Genomic DNA, 19,025 nt, shown 5'->3' on the forward strand with positions numbered 1-19,025 from the left:
AAGGAGTTCTTAAAAAGCAGCAAACTCTGATTTCTTTTATTTCCACGGGAGCGGTGTGGCAAGTTTGGTTGTGGCCAATGTCTTTCCTTTTGTTCCTAAATCTCTTGATCCTCATTCAACCAGCTTTTCAGGTATCAGGTAAGCTCTTCTTCACTTCCATCACCATTGTTACCTTAGCAATAAGTTGAGGTGAATATTTCAGGTACTTTTAATTGGTTAAATTTAAATAATCTTCTGGACGTTAAAGTTGTACAGCTTTGAAGTTAAATCCATGACATGTTAGATTGAATAATAACTAATTTAATATTTAAGTTGCTCACAACAAAGAAAACAGGTGTGGGTTACAATAAATTAACTGCTAACACAATTTTGAAAACATGTTTTTAAATTGTGTTCTATTGCTTCAAGAAATATTTTGCTTTTTACCTATACAGAGGCCAGTCATATCCCTGTTGCTTATTATTGCACAATACAGAAAAAAATGCTAAATATAAGAAATTCTTAAACAATAACATGTTAACAATATTATTCATGAAAAATACTCAACATCTTCATTAAATGACAGTGTTTGCTGATGATACATTGATAATGGTGCAAGATTCAATTGTTGTGCTTCAGTCTTTGAAAGAACACTTAGAAATCTTCCATCAAACTGCAGGATTGCAAATTAATTATGCAAAATAAAAAAATACTACCAATTAATTTGATGGTGACACTTCAAAAGCGGCTGACAGAAATGTCAAAGATAAAGATAATTAAAATACCTCAGGATAATCTTAACAGTTGATCTCAAACAATTAAATCAAAGAAATTATGAAGCTTTGTTAAAAACAATAAACAAAGAACTGTTAAAGTAGAAGCTCACAAGCCTTAGCTGGCTAGGTCATATCATGGCTAAAAAAATGTCAAGACAGCTGGCCAGAGGTAGGTGGAACAGTATTTTGGGAGGGAGAATAAAATGAGCCATTTCTGAGGAAGTTTAAGAGAAAGCAAAAGGGAGAGTTGTTTCTGGTCTGTTTGTGTCCACTCTGAGGAAAGTATCTATAGCTAGAGAAAGGAGACTCTTAGCTTAGATTAAAAGACTGTGTGCAGTGCCTAGGGAGAGTATTCAGCCAGGAGTTAAATGGGAGGCTGAGTTTGATCCAGGAGAAGTAGAAATTGTGAGGTTACAGTTTACTTAGGTCTCATTCCAGTCAGGAGGGGAGAGCTCCTCTAGAAATAGAAGACTCCCAAACGAGTTAAGAGGGGTGCGGTGATCCCTTGGGTCTGTTACTTGAAATACCTCAGGAGTGTGATTGTAAAAAGGTAGGGTAACTGACAAAAAGTACCACCTTGGTTAGGAACCAAAGAATTAAGCTGTGGAGGAAGCTGTGTATGTAACACCGAAGTAATTTTGTTTCAGGAACTGAAGTAACATAACTGAAAATAAGCAAAGCATTTACCAACTTGTCTAGAAACCTGTAACATCTAATGGAAGCACGATAACTGAACATAAGCAACTGAAGCTTAAAAGAAGCTGTGTGCTTACTACCTTGATTGGAGGCCTACAATGGAATCCATTAGACTTAGTGTAAATATTAAATAAGTTAACTGCTTCTTGAAAGTACATTATCTCCTGACACATCCTTTGTTTTATTAACTTTGTTCTATAAAATAAATCTTATCTGTTCAACTTCTGCCTGGGTCTCCACGTATCAAAGTTTTCCCTCAAACAAGAACCCAAAGTTAACCTGTTGTTGTGATTATAGTATGTGTCCATAGGTAGGAGCTACCGCAATTGGTGTACAGCAGTGGGATCCACCATATAATTGGTGCTAGAAGTGGGATCCACTACAAGAGCCCTGTGCAACTTTCTCACAAAGTTCCTTCCTATTATTTTTCCTCTCTTAATTTTACAGAGAGTGACAGCTTTCTGATATATAATGAAAACCTCAAGCTTTGTATACAGTCTTGGAACACTCGTTCCATCATCCTGGACTACTGTGATAAGAGTAATGAGCGGCAAAATTTTAGGTGGGTTTCCGACGGCCATATTTTGAACATGGCGACAAAGTTATGCCTGGCAGTGCCTTCCAAGTCAGACCAGGCCCGGGTCACACTCTCCTCCTGTAATGAGACCACTGAACTTCAGAAATGGGAATGCACAAATGATACAAAGTTCCTTGGACTTGAACACCAAGATTTGTTTGTAACTCCTGAGGGTGGTCGAAAAGATCGTGTTATGCTGTCTAATAAAGCCACCAGTGAGAATACCTGGAAGATCTATGGAACTGAAGAGAAATTGTGTTCTAAACACTATGAAGGTAAAGTTCAGATAATCTGTTCTCTTTTTTTAAATGACCAGGTTGTGTATTTGCTTCAAGCGTGATGAATCCCCTGCATCAGGGGGTGAAATAGGCATGATGGTAAGCATGCAACTTCAAAATATATCAGTAGAAAAACCAAACTTGATAACAGTCATCAGGACCACAGTAAACGGGCAGCAGAGGCTGTTTAAAACAGTCTGCTTCTACAGTGACAGACTTGGGTAATGTGGCACTTCGTGTGAGGTCAAAATTTGGCACCGCCACCCAGCCCTCGTTCTGCCTTCTCAAAGACAGGTAAGGAGGCTCTTGGCTTTGGGAAGGAGGCATGAGGGTTTGGGCAGGGGCATATAGGCCTCCTATCGCCTCCCCAAGGATGGGAATGTGCTAACTAGGCTTTGGTAAGGAGATGGAAGGACTCTAGGACCCTGTCAGGGCCTTGTGCCTCATTCCCAAAGCCCAGTATCTTGCTTACTGGGCTCTGAGACAGTGCCCTCTCAGCTCAGCGCCCAGTGTTTGTGCCCTGCTTGCACAGCCCTAAATCCACCTCTGGCTTCTGCCATGGTAAAGACAAATATGTCACCCGGCCTCTCCATCTCTCTGACTGTCTGTCCTCTATCTCCCCAACACCACACACATACATTAGTCCCAGGAAGGGACTAATGTAATTCCAGCCAAATATAAGTACTATGAAAATTCCAGTTACTTTCATGTCACAATAGAACTGGATGTTGTTGTTGTTGTTGTTGTTCTGGGAGACTCCAACACTTGAAAGACAAAATGCTGCTACCAATCCAAGTCTCAGCTGTAGACCTGGTAGTTCAAGGGTGGGGGTGGGGATTAAATTCTATTCAGTTTGCATTTAAAGCTGAATTTATCACATTTGCACTTTTGAAAACGTTAGGACAACTAAAACAGACTTTCCCTTCAAAATGTACAGTTGCCTGAATTTTGCAATGTAGTTCTGCAACCAAGCATTGCTTACAAAAAGGTACCTATTAGGGGAAAGTGTGCACAAAAAATAAACATATTTGCAAAAAAATATTTTGGGGAAAGTTGCTTGCAGAAATATACACATTAGTCAAATCTGCATATAAAATGTGCTCCATATGAGATATTCACACTAAAATGCTGAATAAATCACGAGGATTTTTTAAAGTGCAAATTCCTGCAGAAATGTGGAGAACTGAATTTACATTTGGGGGGAAAAAAGAAACTGAGAGAAACAAAACTGACAAATTCTTCCATCCCTAGTCAAGGGGTAAAAGCTAACTAGGGGAAATATCAAGGGGAAATATCAGGAGTGACAATGGTGGAGTCTGCTGTCAGAAGCCAGCAGTAAAGGGGCAGAGAACATGCTCCAGGGTTCAGTCTTATTAGCAAGGGGTGGAGTCCAGTAGTAAATGAGCAGGACATAAACAATTACACTGTTCAATTCAAGTGTGGATGTGTTCCTCGTATATACCCCCTGGTACAAATATCCCCTGGTACAAATCAGTCCAAACTCCAGCTATCACAAGAACAGGGCAAAAGCTAAAAATGTTGAACTCTAGCAGCTGAGAGAAACTGCAGAGCAAACATTAAGGCTTATGTGCAAACCATATATTCAAAGCACATCTCCACAAAGAATCCTGCAAACTGGTTTGTTAAGGGTGCTGGGAACGTGTGATTTCCCTTTCTCTCACTGAAGATGCTGCACTGAAACATTCACCACTTCCAGGTGCTGCTTCACTCCTGTCACAAAACACACATGTGCCTTCTGCCATAGCAAAGTGTTCAAGTGAAGTTTTTCAGTTGCAAATGAAACTGAAAATCCATTCCATGATAGAACTATCCCTGAACAGTACAGTGGTACCTTGCAAGACGAATGCCTCGCAAGACGAAAAAAGTGCAAGACAAAAGAGTTTTCCGTTTTTTGAGTCGTTCCGCAAGACGAATTTCCCTATGGGCTTGCTTCGCAAGATGAAACGTCTTGCGAGTTCTTGCGAGTTTGTTTCCTTTTTCTTAAAGCTGCTAAGCCGCTAATAGCCGCCAAGACGTTAATAGCCGCTAAGCCGCTAATAGCCGCTAAGCCGCTAATAGCTGTGCTTCGCAAGACGAAAAAACCGCAAGACGAAGAGACTCGCGGAACGGATTAATTTCGTCTTGCAAGGCACCACTGTATGTGCTCCATTTCCCTTTAGCTCTGTTTGCCTTAGAAGGCAATGCTTTCACCTCCTTTGTGTTGCAACAAGGGCTCAGGTCTACCCAAACTGGATGGGCTATACTTTTCTGTTTATTTGGCCACCCGACTCTGGAATAGGCATTCCATTATGGGCACTAGTGTTTGAGTGTGCATACCATGCAGCCTACTTCAGAAGGACTTGGAAAGATAGCAAGATGCCTTGTCTGAAGACATAATGTTGGCTCGTCTACCTCTTATTGTCAGCACTGATTGGCAGTGGTTTCAACCAGGAGTCTTTTCCAACCCACCCTGGCTGGACACACCAAGGATTGATTATTTACTTCAATTAAAGGGAAGTTTTCATGTATGCATTGATGCAATAGAATGGATGTTCAAATCTTGAGGGATGTGAACACTGGAAAAAAGTGTATGTGTGCATCTGCGTGTGTGTGTGTGTGTGTGTGTGTGTGTGTGTGTGTGTGTGTGTATGGAGCTCTATATTGAGAGTTTTGTATTCATTTCTTCTGCTTTAGCTAATTCTCATAACTGTTTGAAATCAGTCCGGCATAACACAGTCTGTTCAATTTGCCTTTAGCTCTGTATACTATAGAAGGCAATGCCTTGGGAGCCCCATGTAGGTTTCCATTCAAGTTTCGGAACAAATGGTATGCTCAATGCATAAGAGATGATGATAATCATGGACAACTTTGGTGTGGAACAACTGAAGATGTGGATAGAGACTCTTTAACTGGATATTGTCCAATAAAAGGTAAATAATTTCATCTCTCTGTGGTAGCTTATCTTAAAGTTTTAAGTGTCTATATACTTATTGCATTTATAAATTTTAAATTTATTGTTGTAAATTGTTTTAAATGTTTGTTTTCCTTCTGGGATTGTACCCCCAAGTATGTTTTATAAGCTGGTCTCCGACCATAATAAATTATCTAGCAGGTAAACAATTAAAAAAGTTTTGTTTAAACCTTTACTTTGCCATCCTATATTTGATGCTTAGAGTAGATGTTCACCTACAAAGAAAAAAGAGAAGCTGTCTCTGTTGCCTCTGTTGTACAGATTGTGCAATTTAAGAAGAAAATGGAGGGTGGGGACCTCTCTCCTATGAGTCAGAACAAAATGAATTGTCAGTAATGTCAGGCTACCCTACAGGATCAGGCCTGCCATTTTTCATTGGAAAGCGGTGGTTATAAGGATGCAGCTCAGTTCAGGCCAGAACTGAAGTCTAGACCAAAGGTGGGGAGCTGTCAGGGACTAACCAGATGATGAGGAGGAGTAGGAGAGACCTCCGCCTCAGCAGGCTTCCAGGCAGGAGGCAGATGAAGATTGTATGGACCCAGGGTCATGGTGGTTTGAGACAGGACACACCCCAGAAGAGGAAGCAAAGAGTTGGAAAATAATGGAGGGTGAGGAACAGGAGCAAGCTAGCAGGTGCCCTGGTCCTGAACAGAGAGAGGAGTCAGGTGTGATAGAAACAGTACAGCAGACAAATGACATCATGGCACTTGAAAGCCTGGTAGAGCTCCCTTCTTATCCTAGAACAAGATGCTCCCTTCGTGTCTCAGAGCAGAAAGCCAAACAGAGACAGAAAGATTCCCATGCCAGCCAGGAGGAGTCTCGGATGTAGGAAATCAGCGCTAAGGGAGAGGGACGGGCACCCTGGGCAACAGCTCAAGCTTAAGGGAGTACATTCCACAGCCTCCGTGTATTCTGTTTGATACTAATAAAAGGACTAAAAAGCCACTGTCTCTGCATATATGGATTTACTCAGCAGTTATCTCCATGAGCTGTGTGCCGGCTCCCTCGTAACAGGAGCTGCTGGATGCAGGATGAAGACAGATTTCATCTGGTCCCCTCCCAACCTTCAGTGGGGAGCAGCTGAGGGGGGAAGGGATTTGGTACGGTGTAAAGCAGAGCTTTCCAAACTTCTAATGTTGGTGACACACTTGTAAACATGCATCTATGGATTTTTTCACTCATATACTGGCAATTTTAAGGATGCAGTTGCATACAGAAGTTTATCTATTTGCATAGCTCTGAAGTGGGACTTGCAGTTTACCAGCGCATTGACTTTATTTGCATTGTTTTGCTGGGATTACTGCAAGGGTTTTGACACATGGGTCGAAGGGGTCAGATTTGGGGGAGACACTGTGGATATTGTCCAGTAAAGTTAAACCCATTACAAATTCATTTATCTGCACTTTTATAAAATATATATATATTTCAGTGGATGGTATAAGATAGGCGGCTTTTAGTTTATCATCATAAATACGCTGTTTAGAGAGATGCTTCTCCTACAAAGAGAAAAGGGAAGCAGCTATTATTTTCTCTGTTTTATAGATTGTGTAATTTAAGCAGAAAATGTGGGGCGACAGGACTTTCCCCTGTGGATCAGAACAAAATGGATACTAATAATGTCAGGGCCTCCTATAGTATGAAGCCTGTACTTCTTCATTAGAAAGTGGGAGGGATAAGCATGTAGTTCACTTCAAAATCAAGGCCTACAGCCGAAGTAGGGTGCTAAATTCAGGGTGCAGCTAGATTTCATCTGGTCCCCTGGTCTCCTACCAACTACCAGCTGTTCAGTGGGGAGTAGCTGAGAGGGAATGGGGTTCAGATATTGTACAAAGCATGCAGGTTCTTTCCTTGTGGTAAGAAGCCCAAAGCAGAGAAGGAATTTGAATGAGTGGAGCTCCTAAAATTAAATATGTTCCTCCATATTTGGGGAATGTGTGTAATGGTATGTTAAAGGTGAATGTTTGTGCTTGGCTCTGGGCTTTGGGCTCCCATTCTGAAGTCTGTCCAGTGATTATTTGTGTTTTTATGGAGTGGGGTGTGACAAAGCAGAAGTGAGGTGAGGGGAGCCCTGGGGTCAAAGGTGAATTTAGGGAAGCTCTACAGGTTCAGTTACACTGGGTGCACACCCTCAGGAGCTCTGCCAGGGATGCCACATGATTATTTAGAATGGACCGTGAAAGGAGGAGGTGAGGTAGAATTTTGGCATTGCCTAGGATGCCATTGAAATTTGAGACCCCAAGGTATACCACTGCTGGGGTAGTACAGGCCACACATTATTTATTCTTGTTTTTATTTATTAAATTTGTATGCTGTGATGGCCTGATTGCAGTTCCAGGACCTGGGGGCAGGTATCCATATTTCTCCCTTGCAGATATCCACACTGAATGCATGAATATGGGGCTTGAGAAGCCCTCTGATTATGGAGTGAGGTCCAGTGATGCTGCCCAAGTATCACATAAGCTTCTATGTTTCTCCATAACGTTTGAGGTATTCTTTTGATAAGTGGTATGTTAAGTCATCAAATGTATCTCACTTGTAGATTTAGCTTCACCATTTGTAATTTTATAATTTGATGTTAATGTTAACAATGCTTACAGATGATGAATTTTTCTGGACCAGAAACCATTGGACAGGGGATCTGTATCAGATCAATTCCTACTCAGCTCTAACATGGTACCAAGCAAGCAAAAGTTGCCAGCAACAGAATGCAGAATTATTGAGCATCACCGATTTACAAGAACAAGCATACCTGACAGGTAGGACATAACAAGGCTGACCTGAAGAAGCAATCGGTGTCCTGTGATATTCTGCTAATTAGTCAATACCGTCTCAACTATAGACAGCAACTTCATAAACATTATATAAGAAGTAACCTCACCCCTAGAGGAGTTTCGAACAATCCCCATACAGGTTATCCGTTGCATCTCAGGTTACCAAAAGATCTGGTAGTTCTTCTGTGTCTTTAACAACTGTATGAGGAACTACATGTAAGGTTGTGTCGGTTGAAGATGATGAAGCATTGTACCTGCATACTAGACAGAATGTTTCATCTAATTTCTGCCCTAGAAGCATAAAAAATGAGTACGGTCGTACCTTGGTTCTTGAACGGAATGTATTCCAGGAGTCTATTCGAGTTCAAGAACCAAGGCACAGCTTCCAATTGGCTGCAGGAGCTTCCTGAAGCCACTCAGAAGCCACTGAAGCCATGCTGGAAGTTCGGCTTCCGAAAATCGTTCAAAAACCAGAACAATCACTTCCGGTTTTCGATCGTTTGGGACAGAAACGTTTGAGTTGCAAGGTGTTCGGCTTCCAAGGTTCCACTGTATTTCTTTCATTTTCTCATTGGCCGCTGCCTCCAGCTTCCTAACTATAAACCTCATGCTACATAATATCTGCTTACCTGGGGCTCCGGAGGAGGATGTTTGCCACACAGTGTGACTGCAGCTGGGCCCAGGAGGCTGCCATCTTCCTGCTCAGCCAGGGGAGGGGATGGACACCTCGTACCCCTCCCCACCTCCGGCCGTGCTGTGGCCTAATTCAACCCAATACCAGTATCCTGTGTCCATTCTGTCAGCCCTCCCTACAGCAGCTGCAGACATCATATGCCTGTGGCAGTAATTCAGTATGACTGATATTCTTTTCCTTGAATAGGATTAATAAATGATAAGAAAAATGACTACTGGATTGGATTGAACTCTTTCGATGTTGAGAGTGGGTGGCAGTGGATTGGCGATCGTCCTTTTAGATATTTAAACTGGGCTCCAGGTGAGTAAACATTGGCATGCCAACAACTAAATAAATACTGAAAGCCATCTCCATTTAGTATTCAGTCACATGTGGTATTATTATTATTATTATTATTATTATTATTATTATTATTATTATTATTAAAAAATGTAGACTGCCCTGTAATGTGTATGGGTTGCTCATGCGTAAGTTGCCGCCTCTCCAGGCTTTGTTGCCTTGCTAAACCTTTCAGTCTGGGCAGCCCTTCACTTCGTGGCTGCCTCAGTCGCTAGCAGAATCCGTCACTGGGCGTTTCTTTTCCAACATAAAAGTTGTTTGACACCCAGTCTCCTCCTACTCTCTCTGCGCGGAAGTCTTCTGCGCAGTGTGGGCATGGGTAGCGGAGGACCCGTGCTCTCCCCTCTGGTGTCCGGTGAAGAGTCCTGGAGCCCTCTCGCCGATTCCCCCATCAGCCCCTCTATATCCCTGGTGTTGCGCTGATTTGCTTCCCCATCTGCGGAGCTGCCTCTCTCCCTGCTGGGCCCTTCTCCCGCATCATTTGAGAGCCTTCCCTCCGCCTCTAGCTCCGATGTCAGTTCCCTGACATGCCCTATACCTTCAGGTCTCAGAAGGGTTCACAGGATAAAATCACAATATAAAAACACAGAATGAGTAATCAAAATAAATATGGTAAATGCTTCAAGGCAGCAGTCAGCATTGTTGCATTAATTACCTCTCCCATCTTGGTACAATAACTTTAACATACCAAATAACAATATTAGAGGCTCCAAAACATAGCCAATTATTACTTCAATTTCGGTTATTCTATCTTCCCAGAATTTTCTGATTTTAGGACATATCCAAAATATGTTACACATCCCAGCATTTTCTGCTTTAGGGCTCCAATAGGCATCATTCAATGTACTATATATCCAATTAAGCCATAATAGTGTCTTAGGTACCAGCAGAAGAAGAAACACACATTTAAACACATACAGAGTTATTTTCCATTTCAATGTCAATCAAACAACATATTTGGGAGAAGAAAAGGCTAAGGAAGTAAACCCGACACAAATCTGGAGTCCCTAAGACAGTGGGATGGCACCCAGGGGTGGAGGAAGTGGGGGGCAGGGGGGCCAATTTGCCCTGGGTGTCACCACTGAGGGGGGTGACAAAATGTTGTGCGGCACTCACGGCGGGGCCTGTAGAGCACCCGAGCCACGTGTCTCTCCTGGGAGTGACACGGTGGCTTGGGTGCCCGCAGGCTCTGCGCTGCCCCAAATGGTCCACCCGTTGCCTCCTCCTCAGCTGTAGGTCGGCTGAGTGGGAGGAGGCAGGCAGACTTCTCGGAGGCCCCGTAGAGCATCCTGCTCCAGCTCGCCCTGTCCCACAGGCAGCTGATCAGCTTGCTGCATCACTGGTGGCACCTTATACACCCCCTTCCAGCAACTCCTGCAGCCAAACTAGTGGCACACGTATTTCTCTGCTATCTTTTGAACCACACCAGTAAGGCCAAGAGTGGGGTCTTGTCATCTGGGTAGCCCAGGACTTCCAGACACAGTGTCCAGGCTTGCACCACGAGAAGGTAATTTTGGTGCTGTTACTGCAGCTGTTTGAGTTCATCCCCAGAGGTGCACTTTATTGTCTCTCGAGACAGACAGATAACAATAACAACACAGGCCTTACCCATTCCATAAAAGGGCTGTATATACATGCTTTAATGAATCAATAAAGTATATTGGCATTTAAAATCTTGTAAGGAACATCTTGAAATAAATAATAATTACAGTGTTGCTATGTTAGTACAAAGCAAAAAATAATTACAGTTTTTCTCACTCTTTCTTAAAGGTAGCCCATCTCCAGAAACAGAAAAGATCTGTGGATCAATGCAGTCTGAAAATGGCAAATGGCAGAATAAAAAGTGTCAAGATAACATTGGGTACATTTGCAAGAGAGAAAATTCTTCATTAGATACTTCTGTTATTTCTTCAGGTAGGATGCTGCACTGGGAATGAAGTTTACCTTTATATTGTTGTATCATAAGTTATGGAGTGTGTCAGTGTCCAATATTTCTTAAAACTTTTCTCTAGTAATGGAGGTTTTGTTATCTGTATGCAATGTGAAGCATTTTATTGGACTCAGATGCTGGAGGATATTTTATCAGTAGCCAAAAATAAGTTATCTATCGGTAAAGATGTAAGGCGTGGTCTAAAAAGGCATATGTTACAGAAACCTGGACCACATATGGTCCGTGCCTGAGTAGATTTCCATGGGATGGATATAATCTAGAATTCAATCATGAAAAAAGATGGGAATTATAGAAAAGAAAGAAATATATTGGAACTCCTGTACAAAGTTCAAACAGTCTTCCCCCTACATCTAACTTTGTGATTATTACATTTTTGTGTAAACCTTTGTGATCCTTATGAATGTGGTTTATAATTATTATCAGTCAAGTCATTGAAAAGGTGTGAGGAGGAGGAAAGCAGAGACAGAATTAGGGTGGTGTGGGCAATTTCTCCGCACAGGGCACCGAGCCAAGGGGGAACAAAATAAATAAATAAATAAATAAGTAAATAAGGAATGAATGAATGTGAAAATAAGAAATATTGGGGAATGCCAGCTTTTGTCCTTGCTCAGGGTGCCATATTCCCAAAGCCTGCCTCTGAGGAAACTATCTGCTAGGACTGCTGAGAATATATGATTGCAAGTTTATGCCATGCTATAAAAGTTTATATGTTCTATGACATTTCCTTGTGCTCCTGCTTGCTCAAGATCTTGTGCAAGTGGAAGGATGTCTTCAGATTTAATTTCACAATTTCCTGCAGTAAAGGGTGGCCTCCTCAGATGGCCTGCCACTTCCACTCACTACACTTGGCTGAGCTGTGCAAATTCATAAAACATGCCTCACAGGGGGAGAGAGACCCCACTTCCCAGTCCCACCTCAGATCTTGTAGACTTAGCTCACCACCATTTTGTTACCTCAACTGGGTTTTGAAGTGGTTGCAGAAGGGGGGAGGGTCTTACCAGAAGCCTCTTCCTCAGAAGCTTTGACCACTTGTGGTGCAACCTCTGCGGTTGCAGCTATTTTCAACACTGAGCAGGACTTTGAAGTACAGCTAATGATAGTGCTTCCTCATGACCTGGTACAAACCTAGGATCTGTTCAACAACTTTCCTGGGATGAGGGAGCCCCATGAGTTGCTAGGGTTAAGTCTGGTAGACCCCAGTAAAGGGGCTGTGTGAAGTCCCCTTCTGCATCATACACAACATTTGTCTCAGTCCCAAATTCTGTCATTGGATTAATTGACAATACATAATTTCTAAGGACCGTGTGTATGTGTGTGTGAGAGAGCAGGTTGCCTTCAACAAGTGTGGTGCCACAGAGTTCTGCCTTGGGATTGGATGAAGGAATTGAGAGGATGTTTATCAAATTTGCAGATGAAATCAAACTGTGAGGGGTAGATGATACTGCAAAAGTTAAAATCAGAATACAAAAGGACCTTAACAGATTGGAGAACTGGACCAAAACTAACAAAATGAATTTCAACAGGGACACTTAGCCAAGAATAACCAGATTCACAAATAGAACCTGGCTTGACAGCAGTGCGTGTGAATAGGATCTAGGGGTCTTAATAGACAACAAGCTTAACATGAGTCAACAGTATGAGGCAACAGCAAAAAAAGTTAATGCAATTCTAGGCTGTACCAGAAGATGTATGGTGTCCAGACCAACGGAAGTAATTGGGTCACTCTATTCTGCCTTGGTCAGACCACAACTGGAATACTGTGTCCAGTTCTGGGTGCCACAATTTAAGCATACTGATATGCTGAAACATGTGCAGAGGATGGCAATCAATATGATCAAGTGTCTGTAAACCACGCTTTATGAGGAACAGTTGAGGAAGTTGGGTGTGTTTAGCCCAGAGAAGAGAAGTCTGAGAGGTGATACCTTCAAATGCTGCCAATGTCAGGCTTTTGGAGCTTCCCAATGGCCGTCAGAAGACGTAGCAGTTAAGGCATTGGGTAGGATCCATAGTAATTAATCAAAAGGGGTGCTGTTCTTTGGGTTTGCCTTCCAGGAAATTGGGGTACCCTGTTAAAGGTATCCTAAGAGAGGTGCTCATAAGCCCAGATGGGGGTTAAGGACCATAGCGCTCCCCTAGGTAGCGATTCTGATGGGGTGCTCCTATTTGGTGTAAGTCATAGGGCATTCCTATCTCAGAATCGACCCCATCACCAGCAGTCAGCAGGCGGGCTGACTGAAAAGGGAATCACCCAATGCCTGAGCCAAATTCATTTACATCTGTAATCAATAAAGTTGTGGCCTGTTTTGATCCAAAGACATAGTCCTGGTTGTTGTTTTTTTAAAAAATAATAATGTATGCAAGGCACCAGGCAGTGAGCTCAGTGCACCTGAGCATGCAGTTGTTGTTTTTTTAAGGAAATCCATCCAGTCATGCTATCTTAAACATGATTTTTCTCTTTTTAGGTAGGTCAAAGCCTATTAAATGTTCAGATGGCTGGGCTGCGTATGAAGGCCACTGTTACCGCCTTTACAGACACCTCAAGACGTGGCCGCAGGCACTATCATCCTGTCGAAAGGAAGGTGGAGACTTAATAAGTATACACAACATTGAAGAACACAGCTTCATCATTTCTCAGCTAGGCTACCGTAAGTATATCCAGAAAGTTTCGTTCTCCTGGTATCCAAGATATATGTGAGATAAAGGGGAAGAGAGTTTTTGAAGATTCAGGACAGATAGAAGAAAGGACTTCCTCACGCAGCTCAGAATTAACTATGGAACTCGCTCCCAAAGGAGGCAGTGATGGCCACCAACTTGGATAGTTTTAAAAGAGGATTAAACAAATTTGTGGGAAAGAGGGCTATTGGTGGCTACGAGCCATGGTGGCTATTCTCTGCCTCCACAGTTGGAGGTAGCAATGCTTCTGAACACCAGTTGCTGGAAGCCACAGGAGGGGAGAGTTTGCTCTTGTGCTCAAATCCTGCTTGCTGGTTTCCCAGAGGCATCTTGTTGGCCACTGTGAAAACAGGATGCTGGACTAGATGGAGCAGCAGGCTCTTCTTAAGTTTTGTTGTTGTTGCCACAGGCTGGAATGGAAAGTTATTGGGACCCCTTCCCTGATTAAAAATATTTTGGAGGGATTGTCTGTCTGTTGTTGTTGTTGTTGTTGTTGTTGTTGTTGTTGTTGTTATGATGATGGTGAATATGGGACACAAAAATGTCAAATGTGATATATGGCACAGACTATTACAGCCTTCCTCAGCCTGGTTCCATCCTGATGTTTTGAACTACAAACCCTATACATTTCAGCATAACCAATGGGCAGGGATGATGGGAAACATTGGAGGGTACCAGGTTAGTGAAGATGCTAATGCATATGCAATGCTGCATTATGTGACTGACACTCCAAAATAAACTTTTTGGCTTGCCCAGGGGTGGGGGAATTCAGGCCTGGGCTCTCAGTCTAGCTTTTGGGGCTCTCCGTAGGCGACACGCACTGGATGTGTTCAACATCCACCATAAGAGCTTTTGCTTTGCTGGTAGTGGCTCTTGCTTGCCTAGATGGAGAAGACAGTATGGCTGCAAGGGTCACTCGCCTAAAATTCAGAGTGGGTGGCAGTTGCAGTCCTGGCGCATCTCCCCGGGAGCAGAAAAGATCATTTTGCCCTCACAGCTGGCCACTGGAATACTCCTCAGCCAGCTGTGTGGGATGATGGGATTGCCTGTCAAAATTCTAAATATTCTGGGCCAATCAAGACCCTGGAGGGGTGGTTTGAGCAACAGATCCGAGTACTAGTCTTCACTCTGGTCCACCTGTGGAAAATTAAAAGCCTGCTGAGCATTGGACTGTCAGCACAGTTGGCAGAAGAACAGCCTTCCCACCAACCCTATATACTGTTCCTTGGGCACCTCGTTTTGAAGACTTTGCTGTGGTTCAAAATGGTTGCTGTATTAGAGTCTGGGAAGGAATTTGCCTGCAAACAAAATTGGCCTGTTTGGGGTTTCTGTCTTCCTAATAGTAATCATCACAACTTTCAGCAGATAAGGTATTGGGTGGAATCTTTAGTCTGTCTTCAGGTGTGGGCTGACATGGTGGACTACCCCAACCACAAGCAGGTGCGCTATCTCAGGGTATCCTGGAAAAGTGTTCAGAATCAAAGTTCTGTCCTGAAGGCAAGTGGGGAGCAGCTGGACTTCTAATTGCAGCCTAGGGCAGGCCACCTTAGTTGACCCACATCTTGAGGTGGCCCTTAACCTCAGGCATGACCCTGCCCTAACTTCAGCCTTCTCCTAGCCAATACACAGCCAGTGCCTAAGCCTACCTACATCTGTAATCAATAAAGTTCTGGCTAATTGTTAATCCCCAAAAGTTGTTGTGGCAACTTTGTTCCTCCTGCCATCACTTGCCGCTCCCTTCCACAGAGAGGCTCACTGCACATGGGTGTGCAAAAACCCATAAGTTATGTGTGACTGAAATGTAGCATTGCTCTACCCACTCGTGTTTTTGGCCCAACGCACAACTGGCAATGCTCCTCGCAGGACATTCTGGATCCCTGGCTGAAAAAGGTTTCCCTCCACTGAGCTAGCTGCACATTAACGTGTCTAATTGGGTGCTAATTCCCCATTTGTACCCCACAGAGCAGTGTAGCACAGGATCCTGTTCCACGCCCGAGTTCTTTGTAACTAAAGTCAGGGAGTAAATAACGTGATGAATTTGTGTTCTTAGAGCCGGAGGATAGTCTATGGATAGGACTGAATGACCGGAAGACTCAGATGTATTTTGAATGGAGTGATGGATCCACAGTGAGACTCACCAAGTGGCAGAAAGGAAGACCCACACACATAAATGATGTGCAAAATGACTGCGTATTCATGAATGGGGAGGTAAAAATAAGGAACGCTAATAGAGATGTATTTCCCTTGGATTCGTCTTTGTGTGAAAGACCAAACAAATATACTGACAGCTAATCTGACATTCCCACAGCTGTACTAGTGCACACCAAACTTTCCTACACTGTCCTTGTACTGTCCAGGTAAGCAACATAATTGGTGTAAGCAGGCTGACTCCACAACACCCTCCCCACCATGCCAGCTGCTCCTGTTGAGAGCTAATTGTATATTGCAATGCTAGGAGAACTAGGGGTGTAAGGAGACAGTGATTTGCATCCCATCCTTTGTTAGTCATAATTAGCACTGTTTCCATACCACTACATGAAAAATGATCTTCTTGAGAATCTCGCCTTCTTTCTTTTTCTTTTTCTTTTTTAAAGAGGAAGCTTCTAGCAGATATGATTGTGCCATCACTTTGGTGGTGATGCTTCAGTTCTGGGCATCGCTAAGTGTACCTTCCCATAAATAGAAAAATTAAAATAAATTACACAGTTCGTAAAAATAAATTGAAGAATACATTTTGCAAAGTAAAATAATATGCACGATCTGCAAACAAATGTAAACAATGCATTTTTAAAGACAAGATAATAGAAATCTGAATTTTATATCGGAAACGTCTACAAAGGTGGGAATTAGGCCACCTCACCTTCAGTTCTCCAGTTGGGATAGAAGTATATTTTCAAATGCTACCAATTTTTTGCAGGCTGAAACCTGACTTTGTTTATCATTAACAGGCTTGAAATAAATCTCTCTCTAATCCTTTTTTCTTGGTATTATTGGTTTAGGCCGGGGGTGGAGTGCCATTTTAGCTCGTTATCTGCACCACCACTCACAGTCTCACAACTTATTCTTTTTTCTCAGTATAGAAATTCATTATTGTAGAGGCTGTAGAATTCAGAGCAGTGCAAATGTAATGGGCGTTTTGTGCAGCTGTCCCCCTTGTGCAACAATAGAAAACTTTGCATCAAGAAAATGAGAAAGTGTAAAGACAGTCTACCCTCCTTCACTGAGATACGCATTTCTTCACCTTTCCATCTCCAGAATGGATACTGGGCAGATAATTTTTGTGAAGAGGAACTTGGTTACATCTGTAAAAGAGCACCTTTGGCAATTCTTTCTGAAGAACCTGAAATTGCTGATCCAAATTGCCAAAAAGTAAGTATAAAGTGAACCATGTAGTAGTTTAAAAAGTGAAATAAAAATATATGCCATCCATTTCTATTCTTAATATTCTATTCTATAAGATTCTATAGGATTCATTGCCCATTGATGCAGAGGCACCTCTAGCCTTGAGATAAGCTGTACAATTTTTCTCTCCCATATACACACCAATTGCATTCTCCCATCTTCAGCAACTACAACACCATTAGCTTTCCCCATTTCTTTTATTTTTTACTGCTAGCAATGGGAAAATCTAGACTGTTGTCCTAGAGTGTTTTCTGTTACTTAACTTTCTCTTTCTTTTATTTGTTTATTTATTGAGAATAACAATTTATTAGCTGCACTGCTAGGACTTAAGGTTGCAAACAATGATAAATAAAGCAAAATAAAGTAAACTCGAGAGTCCAGCATCACTGCTAAAAATGTATAAAACCTTGCCAGGTGGTGAAAAGGCCAAAGAGAATAAATGTGTTTTGCACACCCTCTGGAAGGCAAATAAATAAAAGCAAATGCAGATCTCAGGGAGGAATTTGCAGTGCCTTGGGGCAACTTTTTTCTCATGAGGGCAGTTCCAGCAGATACGCATTATACCATCCTCCCACTGCCCATAACAGGAAGAGACATTCTTATAAATCTGTGCTGGTCTCCAAGGTATCAAATGCTAAGCTTAATCAAATTTACTTGGAACCAAGGAAACTTCACTTCTGGATTATAGCCTGAAGCCACACTTCAAATTGAGATCTCTTGTGCTTATGGAAGTGTGTGTTCTTTGGGGTTGTCATAGAATCATAGAATTGTACAATTGGAAGGGACCCAAAGGGTCATTTAGCCAACTCCCTGCAATGCAGGAATCTCAACTAAAGCATCCATGACAGATGGCCATCCAGCCTCTGCTTAAAAACCTTCAATGAAGGATAGTCCACCATCTCCCAAGGGAGCCCATGGTCTAACAGCTCTTACTGTCAGACATTATTCTTGATCTCCATTATTGTAATCAGAATACAGGTCCTGCCCTCCAGAGCAGGAGAAAACAAGCCTGCCCATCTTCCATGTGACAGCCTGTCACGGGCTCAGGGGCTGAGCCACAGGGGAAGGAGGAGATGGAGAGCGAAGGGGAACAATCTGAGGGGAGCTCAGGAGGGTATGCCAGTGATCAGAGAGATTCCATGAGTCTCTCCAGCGAATCAGAGGATTCCCAGAAGGGGGCCCCCAGAGGCAGGGCAAGGGGGGCCAGTGGGGAGTCTCCAAGCGGCAGCTGGAAATCAGGGGTAGCTTCCCCACCAGAGTGTAGCGGGGGGGGGGGGAAGAATCCCAAGGATTAAAACAAGAGCCTCCTGCAGGAGGAGAGAGTGAGGCTGGACTGACCACGCCTCCGTCAGAGAGTGGAGGGGCGGAGGGAAGAGCAGGTCCGGCCAGCCTCCCTGAAGGAGAAAGCAGTGGGGGGAGCAGTGTAGCTGTTAGGAGGAAAGTAGGTGGCTGGGCACGCGCGCCAAGTTCAAATGTGGAGGCGTGCGGGCCAGCAGAAAACCCGGATTGGGAGCCAGGTCCTAAAGCCCGCCGGAAGGGTGGGGAGGAGTCAGAAGAATCCGCATCCGAAGAAAGTAGGAAGGAGGTAACCCCAGAGGACAGGAGGACCCGGAGGAGAAAGGAGCAAAAGGAGGAGAGGAAGAGGTGGAGCAAAGCTCGGGTCTTGAACTGGTGTAGGGGAGGGGAGGAGTCAGACGGAGCTTCGCCGGTCTAAGGACTCAGACGTAGCGCTGCGCGCCACGGGTGTCAAACCAACAATGAACCACAATAAAGACTTTTGTTTATAAAGAGCAACTGGCGTTGGTCCTCTGTGAGCTAGGACCTGAGGCAGCGCTGACACAGCCCTTTAGATATTTGAGGATGGCTAGCGTATCTCTTCTTTCCCTGGCTAAAAATACCCTGCTCCCTCAACCATTCC

At 43.3% G+C, this 19,025-nt stretch overlaps 1 protein-coding gene across 1 annotated transcript in view; it reads left to right on the forward strand.

Moving 5' to 3' along the window:
* LOC309515442 (macrophage mannose receptor 1-like) overlaps positions 1–19,025 on the forward strand; it is a 54,578-nt gene continuing 35,553 nt past the window's right edge. Inside the window, exons 1-9 of the mRNA XM_082193242.1 lie at positions 1–138; positions 1,899–2,303; positions 5,063–5,236; positions 7,875–8,033; positions 8,929–9,042; positions 10,852–10,995; positions 13,495–13,677; positions 15,756–15,913; positions 16,961–17,074. Of these exons, the coding sequence (XP_082049368.1) occupies positions 78–138; positions 1,899–2,303; positions 5,063–5,236; positions 7,875–8,033; positions 8,929–9,042; positions 10,852–10,995; positions 13,495–13,677; positions 15,756–15,913; positions 16,961–17,074 (1,512 nt within the window). The 5' untranslated portion in view covers positions 1–77. The remainder of the gene's footprint in view (positions 139–1,898; positions 2,304–5,062; positions 5,237–7,874; positions 8,034–8,928; positions 9,043–10,851; positions 10,996–13,494; positions 13,678–15,755; positions 15,914–16,960; positions 17,075–19,025) is intronic.

Source organism: Podarcis vaucheri (genome assembly GCF_965113315.1).
Source record: "Podarcis vaucheri genome assembly, chromosome: 12".
Lineage (NCBI taxonomy): Eukaryota > Metazoa > Chordata > Lepidosauria > Squamata > Lacertidae > Podarcis > Podarcis vaucheri.